The sequence below is a fragment of the Manacus vitellinus genome, unplaced genomic scaffold (assembly GCF_001715985.3).
Source record: "Manacus vitellinus isolate BGI_N305 unplaced genomic scaffold, ASM171598v3 scaffold_38_pilon, whole genome shotgun sequence".
Classification (NCBI taxonomy): domain Eukaryota; kingdom Metazoa; phylum Chordata; class Aves; order Passeriformes; family Pipridae; genus Manacus; species Manacus vitellinus.
Window position 1 is genome coordinate 6,734,085 of NW_021940526.1, and position 12,032 is coordinate 6,746,116.

Genomic DNA, 12,032 nt, shown 5'->3' on the forward strand with positions numbered 1-12,032 from the left:
AGCTGCTGTGGAGCTGTAATGCCTCCCTGCTTTGGGAAAACAGTGTTTCACGTGATTTGGTCCTGACACCTGAAGGATTAAACAATCAGGTTTTGCATTGTCACCTCTGGATGGTGTTATTAGAAGCGTAACCTGAAAGCAGGTTGTTATAACCCTGATATTGTAATATTAAATAATACTTATAAGGAGGTCAAATAATCTATTTGTATAACGTGATAAATATTAAAGAATGTAATACTTATTATATATCGTATCACTTTTCCTTGAAAGGGAGTATAGTAATATAATTGGAATATAAAGGGAGTATAATAATATAATTGGAAGCAAATTGCCAACATCCTAGCTGGCAAAACATATTTGTTTGGGATGCATTTGGTGAGCCCCTGGGGATGTGCCCTGAAGCCTTTGTTTATGGTACCTCTGCCCTCTTTCTCCAGGCTTTATTATCTCTACAACCACTGGATGATGAGAACAGCCACCTACTTCTTCATCTTTCTCAACCTGTCCCTGGCCATGTTTGAAGAGCCTGCTGTGTACCCGCTCCCCTTCCTGGTGAGTTTTTGGGGTGGAGGCAGCAAGGGTTTCCTGCTGGAGAGGAGCTGTCAGAGGTATCAAGAGATAATGGATGGAGAGAGGCTGCTTACAAGGGCCTGGAGGGACAGGATGAGGGGGAATGGCTTCAAACTGCCAGAGAGCAGGTTTAAATTGGATGCTGGGAAGAAATTCTTGGCTGTGAGGGTGATGGGGCCCTGGCAGAGGTTGCCCAGAGAAGCTGTGGCTGCCCCATCCCTGGAAGTGTCCAGGGCCAGGTTGGATGGGGCTTGGAGCAACCTGGGCTAGTGGAAGGTGTCCCTGCCCATGGCAGGGGGTGGCACTGGATGAACTTTACACATTCCAGCACCTTCCAACCCAAACTATTCCGAGATTCTGTGATATGTTGAAATGGGGACAAAAAAGGGGTACAGGAGTTGGACAGGGACTGTAGGAGCCATTGTAGCCATCAGCAAAGGCCAGTATGACTATGGACAAAGTCATGTTGCTGTTCTCCATCTCAGAGAACAATTCCAGCCTTTGGAGCGATTCCAGTCCCACCCTCACGTATGAAAGTAGAAGACAAATGTTGCTCTTAGGCCTGACTTCTCTGCAGCCTTTATTTGTTCTGCACCAGTGTGATTGTGACAGGTGTGCTCCTTGAATCCTAAGCAAACCCAAATTTGCTGCCTTTAACCTGCCTGTGGCAGGGAATCCCACAAAAGGAAGCCTGGAACTATTGCTCGGTGCCAGGTAGGTGAGTGTGCAAAACAGCTGACAGCAAACCCCTCCTTTGTGCGGCCTCTGCTTGTTGTTTCTGTGCCTGAACACCCTCATCTGTGCAGGAAGGGGTAGTGCTGCCCCTGGTTGTGCTGACTGAGCCCCTCTTGTCCCTCTGCAGGTCACATCCGTGCTGGAGGTGTTGTGCCTGCTGGTGTTCCTCGGCCGCCTGGCACACTTTGCCACGGTCACCCTGCACAGCGTGTTCTGGAAGGACACCAAGAACATCTGCATCATGGTGGCAATCCTGGTGAGTTGGGCCCAGGGGGAGCCTCTGAGGTCCAAGTGGCCAATGTGGATGTGGGGTTTTTTCCCTCCTGTTGCTTTCCTGGTATCACAGACCTGACGAGATCCATGGCTAAACCAAGCAGCTCTCACAAACCTGTCGTGCGTGCACCCGCCTTGTGTCAGCACACACTATTTTCTTCACCATCCAGACATGTTTCCATTATTCCTTCTGGGGTTTTTCCTTCTTTTTCCTGCAGTTATCCCTGACAGACTTGGCCATATATGGAGTCCTCAGGGTGTACGGCGTGAGGAGCATCCGGTGGTCGAGAATTGTGAGGCCCATCTTCCTGATCAACTTTGCGGAGAGTCGCCAGGTGAAGGCCTGCTGGGATGTCCAGGGGCCTGTCTTTCGGACAGCCTGCTGCTTTCTGGCATCCAGGGGATGTAGCAGAAAGGTTTTTGTGCAGAAAAGGCAGAATTTGGGGTCCTGTGAGTGAAGGTTTCTCTCAGAGGTGGGCTGAGATGGACAAAAAGGTGGATTCACATCACTACGGGCTTCAAACCTGTTCTTCCCCAAGTCAGGGGCCAGGTTACTTATTCCTGGAAGTCTCCTGGGTAAACAAGTGTCATGCTATTGTCAAACTTGGTGATTTGGACTCTGATTCCTCTCATCGTGGGGAGATCTTTGCCCTCCTGCCCGAGATTGCTCTGCTTCTCACTTACAAATGAGTAAACTGTTGTGTGGGGGCCTGGGGGAGGGAGCAGCTGAGCTTTAGGACTCAGAGCATGTGTTTTGTGGCCTGGAGTGATGGATTTCAGTCCCTCACTGGTCCCCTGCAGCAAGGGCATCTCAGCAGTGCCTCGGGGCCCTGTCTGGTTTGCTGAGTTTGTGGTGCCATGTGGGTGGGGTCTCTCCTTCTGGGGTCTCCCCTGGAGAACGACAGGGAGAGGCCTGGGAGTCCTGCACAGGTTTTATCAGAACAGAGCTGGCACATCTGGTACCTGTGCCCCACTTTGCCTGCCTGTCCCTGTGTGTGGGTTTGATGCAGGTGAACGGAAAAGGGGTCCCACTTGGGTTCTAAACCCTTCCCTTCCCCCCTGGCAGATCCGGAGAGCCTTCCGCAGCATCCGCAACACGCTGCCAGAGATCACCTACGTCTTCCTGCTCTTCATGTTCAGCCTGCTCATGTTCTCCCTCATGGCCCTGAAGCTCTTTGGAGAGAGGTGTGAACGCTTCTTTTGCTCAGAGCTGGGTGGGGAGAACGTGTGGGATCCTTTGGGCAGGAGGGAGCCCGGTGACTCCCAACGATTATTAGGGAATGCAAGCACTGCTTGCAGTGTGTGCAGCTCCCTCAGTGCTTAACTCCAGACTGTCCTTTTCCTCCTAGGAATCTCCGGACAGCAGAAGGTTTGCCATATTTCAGGAACTACCTGGAAATTGTGTTTGACCTCTACGTGCTGGTGACGACAGCGAACAGCCCAGATGTCATGTATGTCATGTCTGTACCATCAGGGATCTTTCTCCCATGATATTTCCACACATATATAATGTATTCATGCCAATAGTTTATACTGCTGTGCAGCCTTCTTTAATTTGCACAGCACTGTTAAAATTCTGTGAGGTTGGGCTTCCCATCCTCACCTGCTCTAACTGGGTTCCCATTTTGGTTGGCACTGGGAAGGTGCCATCAAAGAGCAGGACAGGGAGGAATGGCACGTTTGTTTGCGTGCTGGAGATGGACTGAGCACAACTGGGATGGTACAGGAACCCTGGGAATTTAAACAGAGGAATAAAATGCTGCTCATCCTCTGAGAGCAAGGAAAAAAAGGAGGTCTGAGTGCAGTGAGGGTCTGAGGGCAAAAACCAGCTTATGACTGAGGCATCACCTCAAGTCTCTGCACTTAAATGTGGCCACACTGACAGAAGATTAATCTCTGTGCTCTTTGTCCTGCATCACTTCAGTCAGACAAACCAGGATGAAAACCCAGCAGAAGAAAACTGTTCTCTAGCTGAACTAATGCAGTTTTTAGCTTGGGTGTTGCCTGGCTATCACAGCAGCACTTAGAAATCCAGCTGGGAATCTGTTTCCTCGTGGATTCTCTTTCCCTGTGTGTCAGCCTAGCAAGCAGCAATCCCTCTCCCCTTTCTCTAGGATGCCAGCATTTGACTTCAGCTCCTGGTATGCCCTGTTCTTCATCGCCTTCGTCATCGTCAACACCTACATCTTCATGTCTCTCTTCCTGGCTGTGGTGTACAACAACTACAAAAAACACCTCAAGGTAATGCTTGGAGGGGGAATGGCCTGCTGTGCTCTGTAACCTGGTAGGGAAACCTCTGGCTTTCCCTTGGAAATCTCATATTGGGGGGGATTGCTGTGAGTTCTGCTGTTGGAATTGAACAATGAACTATTCTGTGGTGCTTTGAACCCAACAGACAGGAAGCAGATGTCTCTGCAATATCTTGGAGGCTTAGTCCTAGCTCAGAAATGCTGCCTCCACGCAGGGAACTGTTCTCAGATGTTTTTTAAGTGCACAGCACACTTGTTCTGCCACTGCATGTGCTCTTAAAGCAAAGGAACTGGAAATGGGAAGTCTGAGTAAAGCAGAATTCTTGTCCTACCCAAACTGGGGAGGGGCAGTCTGGGATTTGTGATCAGAGAGAGAGCTGGAAATTCCTGGGTGCTCCCACAAGGGGACTGACTGTTTCTCAGGAAGCAGTCTGGGTGTTCCCAGGGTTCCAGGTTCTTTAACCTGCTCATAGTTCCTTGGAGAAGAGGATCTCCACCCTGACCTCAGCAGTATTCACTTATGGATGTGTCCAGCACGTGTGGACACATCCTCTTTGCTTCTGTGACCGTGCAGATCCCGTGATCTGTCACCTCCTTCCTGTTTGATGCTTCCCTTTGTCTTTCCTTCCGGTTTTTCAGTGCTCTCCCAGCATCCAGAAATCTGTTGATCCTTCCGGAGCGCTGACTGTCAAACACCCATTCCTCATCACCCTCACTCCCTGTGCTGTACTTTGTATCTAACATCACTCCCAGCGTGTTCCCCTGAGTCTCTTCTCCCTTTTGTGTTGTGAAAATAAGATTATTTGTGGAAAAAGGAGGGGGGAATGGGTGACTGGAACTTCCTGAATCTCAACGCTCTCCCTAGAACGAGATCCGCAAACTCGCCTACATGAAGCGCCGCAAGATGATCGAGGCCTTCAACCTCCTGAAGGAAGAGGAGGGAGAGCAGCTGGTGGTTCGAGAAGCCCGCTGGAAGCAGCTGGTCAAGCTGGTGGCTCCTGATATCAGCAACTCCCACCGGGAGCTGCTGCTCCGCATCTCGGACAATGAGCAGAAGGGGTTTGTAGGTGAGCGCACGCCCGAGGGAGTGGGGAGGAGCGGGGGCCGGGAGCCTGATCCTTCAAGGGGTTAGGGACTGGGACTTGTGGTCTCTAATGGTTTGGAATAACAGGATCATTTTAAATGGAAAAGACCTCCAGGATCCTTCAGTCCAACCTTGTCAACTGGCTCAGAGCGCTGAGTGCCACGTCCGGTCATTCCTTGAGCACCTCCAGGGATGGCAACTCCAGGCCCTTCTTTCTTTTTCCCTCCAGATTCCTGAAGTCCTGAAAGGTTATCCTTGCTTCCTATGCTGTAGCTCATGTTGTGCACACTGTGGGTGGCTCTTCATGGCCGTTTGACATCAGGCCAAGCTCTCCCTGGTGTGTGGGACCTCCTGTTCCCAGCACAGGACGAGGAAAACCTCCCTAATAATCAGGTTCCTTCGAGCAGTGGCTCCCCACGCAGTCCTCCAGATCCTCTCGCTCTGCTGCTGCTGGTGTGGGAATATCAGGAGGGATGGGTCAGTCTCCTCGTGTGGGATCATTCTGTGGTGGTTGTTGCCCCGTGGTTTGAGCCAATCCCCCCGAGATGGGCTGGAGGAGCTGTTTGAGTGCCACGTTCAGCCTGTTGCGGACACCACTCGGGGCACGGGCATCGCTGCCGCTGCGAGCAGATCTGCCTTTGCCAGACACCGTGTTCTTGTTTAACACCAGCAGACTGACGTGTGATGCTCTCCCCTGCTGCAGACAAGAAGAGCTTCGTGCAGCTGGCAGACCTGCTCAACATCCAGGTGGTGACGCTGAAGCTGCGCAGCCACCCCCTGGCGCGGTGGGTGCCCGGTGTGTACGGCTCGGCGGCCAGTCGGCTCCTGCGCGGCCTGGTCAGGCACAGGTGAGGCTCCCGTGGCCCAAGGCTCACCTGGAGGTTGCACACAGGGTTTAGGCTGGGCTTCTGTGCACAGCTCTGCTCTCTGCCTGCCTTCAGCGGACTGCTGGCGAGTCCACGCCTCGTCCAGTCCCACTTGTTCAGCTCTGGTGCAGGTGCTGGGTGTAACAGGGTTTGTGGCTTGCCTTGAAGGACCAGACTAAGGCCTTCACGGAAAGCTGAGCTGACCTCAGCAGTCTCTGCAACAAAGCTGCCTTGTGCTGCCTCATCAGCTCTTACAATGAGCTATAATTCCCTGTTTCATCTCAGGGTCTTCCCAGAATTCCAAAATTGCTGAGGTTGGAAGGAACATCTAGAGAGAGTCTGGTGTGACTCCCCTGCTCAAAGCAAGGTCAGCTGCAGTAGAATATCGAGGGCTATGTCTAGTTGGATCCAGAGTATCTCCAAGGATGGAGACTCCATAATTTCTCTGCAGCCCATTCCAGTGTTTGACCACCTTTCATTAAAAACAAACAAACAAACCTTTTTTGTTGAAATGGAAGTTCCTGTATTTCAACTTGTGCCCTTTGCCTCTCATGCTTTCACTGGACACCACTGGGAAGAGTCTGGCTCCATCTTCCCTACACCTTCCCATCAGGTATTTAGACATACTGAGCTGCTCCCGACCCTTCTCCTTGTCAGGCTGGACAACCCCAGCTCTCCCAGCATATCCTGTGTGTCAGACTGTCCTGTCCTTCCATTGGATTTGTGACCCTTGGATGCACTAGTTCCAGTGTGTTCAGGTCTCTCTTGTACTGGGCAGCCCAGCTGACACAGCACTCCAGTACTGAGCAGATGGGAAAAATCACTTCCCTGGACTTGTTAACATCACTCTCCAATTTTTGTGTCGGGCTTCAAGAGGAAAACTAAACTCCTCAGTAACTTCCCTAAGCTCTCAGGTTTGGGGAGAACTGATGGGTGAAGAATGCTTGAGAGAGGAGGCAAAGAACTTCAGAAGTGACTGTGTAACTTTGACCTTCTTGGGAGTGACAAACTGATCTCTCTCTCTCCTTGCAGGGCTTTTGTTTGGACTTACGATGCGATCATCCTGATAAATGCCATCTTCATCGCTCTGGATGAGGAGACCCCTTACATCTCCTACGCCGAGTGGGTGTTCCTGGCTCTGTACGTCACCGAGATCCTCCTGAAGGTGTACACGTACGAACCGAGGGCCTTCTTCGGGAAAACCCAGTTCTGGAACTGGTGAGTGGGGCGGGACGGGGTTCGTGCTGAAGGTGCTGTGAGGTGTGGTGAGGGCTCTGTGTTCAGCTCCTCGAGGACTGAGCGGCTCCTGGAGAGATGGGCTGCCCCACTCCCGTGCCGGGGGGTGTTGTGGCGATGTGAGTCAGAGGATGTTGTGCTCTTTCCTGGCTCTGCACTGCTGTTCTCTGCCCTGACCACGGGGACTCTGCAGCACGTGAAGATGGTGGGTGAGGGAAGGAGTTTTACTAAACAAAACTTCCCCATCTGCCCCACGGTCTGAGGTGGCACAGGGCTGCCTGGCACAGATGTGAGGAAGAGGGGTCGCTCCTTGTTTCAGGCCCTTCCCCATCACCCCAAATCTAACAGCGCTGCCTTCCCTCGTGCCAGGTTTGACACTCTCATCATCTTTGCTGCCCTGACTGCAACGATTCTCAATGCCACCCTGAAGTCGAGTAAGTGCAGCTTTAGCAGCCTGCATGCCTGGGCATCCTGGTGGTCTCCATCAGCCTTCTGCCATCACCTCGGGCTTGGGTGGCTTTTGGACAGGACAAGGAATTTCCTGGAGGGTTTCTAAGAACTAACACGATCTTTCTCTTTCCCTTTTTCTTTTTTTTTTTTTTTTGTAGCTCCCCGTTACAGTGTTTAACAAGGACATAATAGCAATGAATTGATGAGCTTTATCTTAACGCTTCCCTGCTTATTTTTCATAATGAACGTGTCTTTGTTTGTTTGTTTCTTTTCTCAGCCACGAAGTACAACAGCCAGCAGATCCTGGACATTGTGTTCATCCTCCGTGTCCTCCGGCTGATCCGGATTGTTGACAGCATTCAGAGGTAACGCAGAGAACAGGGTGGGGAGGTGGTTTTTTGGGGAGGGGGTGCTCTGTGCCAGAAGCTGGCTGAGACAGTGCCTTGAGTGCCCTGCATGGCCCCTTTGCGGCCACTCCACAAAGCCTCCCAAGGCCTTGTCCCAGCATGCCTGGGATGAGCCCAGTTGCTGCAGCCTCTCTGGAGGCTTGGTTTATTCGTGTGGGGAGCGTTTGGTGGCTGGGGTGTGACAATAAAAATGGCAAAGAGCCTCCCCACAGCAGGTGTTGTGACTCGTTCGCCGCAGGTTCCGGGTCATCATGAACACCCTGATAAACATCGTCCCGACAATGCTGACTTTTGGTGGGCTGACTCTGGTAAGAAATCCTGGTCTCTCAGCTCAAGGCACTCCAGTTTGACAGGAATGTGTCTTAACTCTCCCACTTGTGCTGTTTCCAAGGGGATAAATGCAAATCCCTGGATGGCAGGCCCTTGGAACTGTAAGTGTCCGTTTGATCCATGGTCATTGCTTAGGCAAATGTGTGCAGAGGGGCTGGGTTCCTGCTGGATCAGGATCTTCTTTAGATCCATGGGGCAGTGAAGGTGTTCTGGCTTTGCATCAGAAGGAATCAAACCTGGTTTGGGCAAGAGGCTGAATGAGAAACCTGGTTCTCAAACGATTTCCTAGAAGCGGCTTCTGTTGTGATTTGGGAACGCTTCCTTTCCGTGTATTTATAGTTCCTGGCTTATCATTCCTGCCTGGTGGCTGCTGTGGGGTGGCTTGGGTCTCTTGGACTCTGTGCTGCTCCCCAGCACCTCGCTGTGCCTGTGGAAACCGGGAAACCTGCTGGGATGCTCAGCTTGCCCTGGAGCTTGCTGCTTGCTGGAGAAAGCAGGTGACGGGGTTTCTCTTCCCAGGTTGTGTACTGTGTGTTTGCTGTCATTGGCATGGAGCTATTCCACGGGAAGATCCAGTTCTTCCCTGCCGACTCGAACGCTCCTCACGCCCTGGAGTGCGGGAACCCGGCTCTGAAGGATTCCCTGTTTGCCCGGGGGAAGTACTGCAAGAACAACTTCAACGACTTCGCCTCGTCCTTCATTGTCCTCATGGAGCTCACCGTGGTCAACCAGTGGCACGATATCCTTTGGGGTCCCACCTGGAGGTTGGGGAGCAGGACTCGGTGATCCTTGTGGGCCCTTTCCAACTCGGGTTATCCTGGAATCCGTGCTCTGCTTTTCCACCGGTGCTACACGTGGACAGACAATGGGGAAGTGGTCTGTGCTGTGTGGGGTTTTTTTGGGTGGTCTTTCCTGGTTTCCCCTTCAGTGCCTTGTCCTCCTCCTGCCCTCTCGTCCTTAACTCCCACCGCACTCTTTGCCAACGGATTTGCCAACGTGACGGTTCAGCCTGCCAAGCTGTACTTCATTGCCTTCCACATTGTGATGGTGATAATCATTGTCAAGTGAGTTTTGGGCTGGTTTCACCCACTTTGGAGGAAAGAGGGGCCCATTCCCCTGCCAGGGCACTGCTGGTGGTCCCAGGGTCACCCCTGCTGGGCCGTCCCTGAGATGGGTGGGACATGTTCAGAGGGATCTGCTACATCCTTGTCCTCACTGCGTGCTGCTCTGTCTTAGAGCTCCCCATCTCCAACAGATGGAGTGCTGGGAAGTGAGTGTGGGAATGCTGAGACAGTTGGTGGTGCCAGTAACGAAATGCTGCCATGTAATTCTGCTCCTCACTTCTTTCAGCATCTTTGTGTCCTTCATCTTGGAAGCTTTCTTTGTGGAGTACTCCCTGGAGAAGAGCGAAGTGGAAACTGCCATCGAGCAGAAAATCCAGGAGCTGGGAATGGGAGTTCAAGAGTGAGTAGCCCCTGAAATGGGTAGTGCTGGGTGTGGCTGACGGGGGCTGTGGGACTGGAGGGAAGAGCCACCCTCTGTGTTGAGGTGTGAGCTGAGCCTCCTCTTCCTTGTTACAAAGTTGTGGCTCCTCAGCCGTGCAGCCCATGGGCATTGTCCTCCCTTGGCATTTCCAGCCCAGGGTTCCTGCCTAGAGGACAGGAGACGTGCTGGGCATGAACCCCATGGCTGGTGTTCTCCCTGCCCTGGAGAACCCATCACTGCTGGGATCACGTGGGACCCTGGGATAGGGTGTGCCCCCCTTCCCAGGGTAACTTCCAGCCTTTCCTGTGCAGGGATGAGCTCCAGGATGAACAGCTCCTTGATAACATGGAGAGTGATGAGCACGAACTCGAGGGGGAAGGTGGGACGAAGCCACAGCCCAAAGGGCTCGTGTTTAAAATTGCCTCCAAAAGTAAGTGTGTCCCTCCAGTGTGTCCAGGCCTCTTGGGGAATCTCCCAAGCCTTCCCGCTCCTTTTGGGCTATAAAAGCAGCTAAAACCCCCCTGGAGGCTTTGGGAGAAATGCAGACACTAATGTTTGTTTGCTGTTTCTTTTTATTTCTGTAGCACCTTTTCCTCTCCTACGTCGGCCCTTCTGTGTTCCTTGTCCTCATTTAACCACCCTCTGAAGACACTGCCTTGGTGGCTGAGTAGTTCCTGCATTGCCAAGAATCCTGCTTTCCTTTCTCCTTCCTCTATGGACTTTGCATTCCTCCTGGCTTGGATCACGGGGTGACTATATCCTCCTTTCTGCTACTATTTTTCCTTCTTCTCCTAGCTCTCTTGCTGTTCCTCAGCAGCTCCCCAAGATCCCTCTTGGCTGGCTGGGATCAGGTGTCCATTGTGAGGGAATAGAAGGGGTCAAAATCCTAAATATAGTGGTCTTTTGTGTGGGAATAGGGGGGGGCTCAAAATCCTAAATAATGGTTTTATCCTTGATGAGCACCCACAGTGCTTAAAGTATAAATGTAAGTATTTATAAATATACGTAACTATTTTTATAAGTATTTCTAAATATTTACAAAGTAGAAATATAAGTATTTATATACTTTTTATATATATATATATATATATATATGAAGTATATATCCCTTGGAATGTAATCTGGGGGATTTTCTTGTCCCCCCAGGATACAGGACGGTGGATGCTCTGCTCCAGCGCATGTTTGAGGCAGAGATTCCCCTGGAGGACGAAGGCCCTTCCTTGGAAGAGATCCTGAACTTGTCCCCCAGCGCTGCCATTCCCAGGAATCCTAATTCCGAGAGCGCGGCGTGAGGGCCGGATTGGGAAGGAGGAGCCGATTCCCGGCTCTCCGGGTCCCTGGAGTTTTGTTCCCTGGCTGCTCACGTGTGGGGGGCCCGGGTCACGCAGTGGAAGGGGCAGCTGGTGCCCCAAAAGCGGCTCCGTCATGTAAAGGAGCTTTATCCCGTGTCCAGTGTATAAATGCTGGGATTGGAAGGCAGAGGGGGGTCGGGGGATCCGGCTGTGCCGGAGTCAGGATGTTATGGGATAAGTACTTTTGTAACTGGAACTCTGTATGGCAGCACTTTCCTATGCAGCTCTGGAGCAGTGTACACTGAAGGAAGAGGCTCTGGAGCACAGTAAATCCAGCAGTGTGCAAAAACAATGGAGTGTCTTGGAGTTACTGGTGGGAGAGGGCTTGGGGTCCTGGGAACAATCCTGGAATGGGGGCAGGAGGTGGGGCTGCTCCTCACTCTGATGCTGTTGAGTGCACAGCCTGACCCAGGGCTGGGAGAAATCCCAATGGGACTGGGTTTGGGCTTTGTTTTCTCCTGGTTTGTTTTTTTTTTTTTGGCCCAAGACAAACTTTTCAAAGCTCGGAGCAAGGCAAGTGCCAGGGAAAAAAACTCCAAGGGGCTTATAGGAAGGGCTTCCTCCCAGGCCAGGGCACTGTTGAGGCTGGAATGACTTAAAAATGTTTGTTGTCACTCTCTCGTTTCCCAGCCTGGAGCAGAGTTGGTGTGCCCTGAATTAGATGTGCAGTGTGGAGGTTTCATATGCAGGGAGCAGCGAAGGCAACATGAGCAGGATGCTGGAAGACTTGGGATTTCCTTGGAACTTCACCTGTTCTTTAGCTTTCCTCCCGTGGCTCTGAGTCTCTTTCCTAACTTGTGACCCGTGTCAGGGGGTGGGGTTTCTTTAGTTCGGTCTGGGTTTTCTCGATCAAACGAAAAGAGTGGGTTTTACAACCTCCTTAATCCTTCCCGTGGTAAGGAACGTTGGAGACAGTTGTCCAATGTTTCTGTCAGGCTTTTCACAAGTCAACCCCTTGGGTCCTGCCGGGACTGACAGAGAGAGCAGCCAATGGA

General features: G+C 51.9%; 1 protein-coding gene across 3 annotated transcripts; it reads left to right on the plus strand.

Annotated features, from left to right (window-relative positions):
• The first annotated feature begins 431 nt into the window (after positions 1-431).
• Positions 432-11,329, plus strand: LOC103758611 (two pore calcium channel protein 1). 3 transcript variants are annotated; one of them, XM_018077605.2, is made up of 18 exons: positions 445-552; positions 1,056-1,284; positions 1,433-1,561; positions 1,797-1,913; positions 2,645-2,763; positions 2,928-3,029; positions 3,693-3,819; positions 4,693-4,894; positions 5,615-5,759; positions 6,810-6,995; positions 7,383-7,447; positions 7,741-7,828; positions 8,109-8,178; positions 8,720-8,939; positions 9,174-9,264; positions 9,551-9,664; positions 9,997-10,115; positions 10,832-11,329. In XM_018077605.2, exons 3-18 carry the CDS (start codon positions 1,547-1,549, stop codon positions 10,975-10,977), a joined length of 1,926 nt encoding a protein of 641 aa, XP_017933094.2. In that variant the 5' UTR covers positions 445-552; positions 1,056-1,284; positions 1,433-1,546; the 3' UTR covers positions 10,978-11,329. The 3 variants fall into 3 exon arrangements, with proteins under 3 accessions (XP_029817536.1, XP_017933094.2, XP_017933096.2); XM_029961676.1 differs by lacking the exon at positions 1,056-1,284 and having other exon boundaries at positions 432-552; XM_018077607.2 differs by having other exon boundaries at positions 480-552; positions 1,148-1,561.
• The last annotated feature ends 703 nt before the right edge of the window (positions 11,330-12,032 follow it).

Bases quoted from the DNA above. Each gene is read 5' to 3' on its own strand.
- LOC103758611 (XM_029961676.1), top strand. From the start codon at position 463: ATGATGAGAACAGCCACCTACTTCTTCATCTTTCTCAACCTGTCCCTG. The intron at 9,665-9,996 runs GTGAGTAGCCCC...TTTCCTGTGCAG, and splicing joins CTGGGAATGGGAGTTCAAGA to GGATGAGCTCCAGGATGAAC. The intron at 10,116-10,831 runs GTAAGTGTGTCC...TTGTCCCCCCAG, and splicing joins GTTTAAAATTGCCTCCAAAA to GATACAGGACGGTGGATGCT.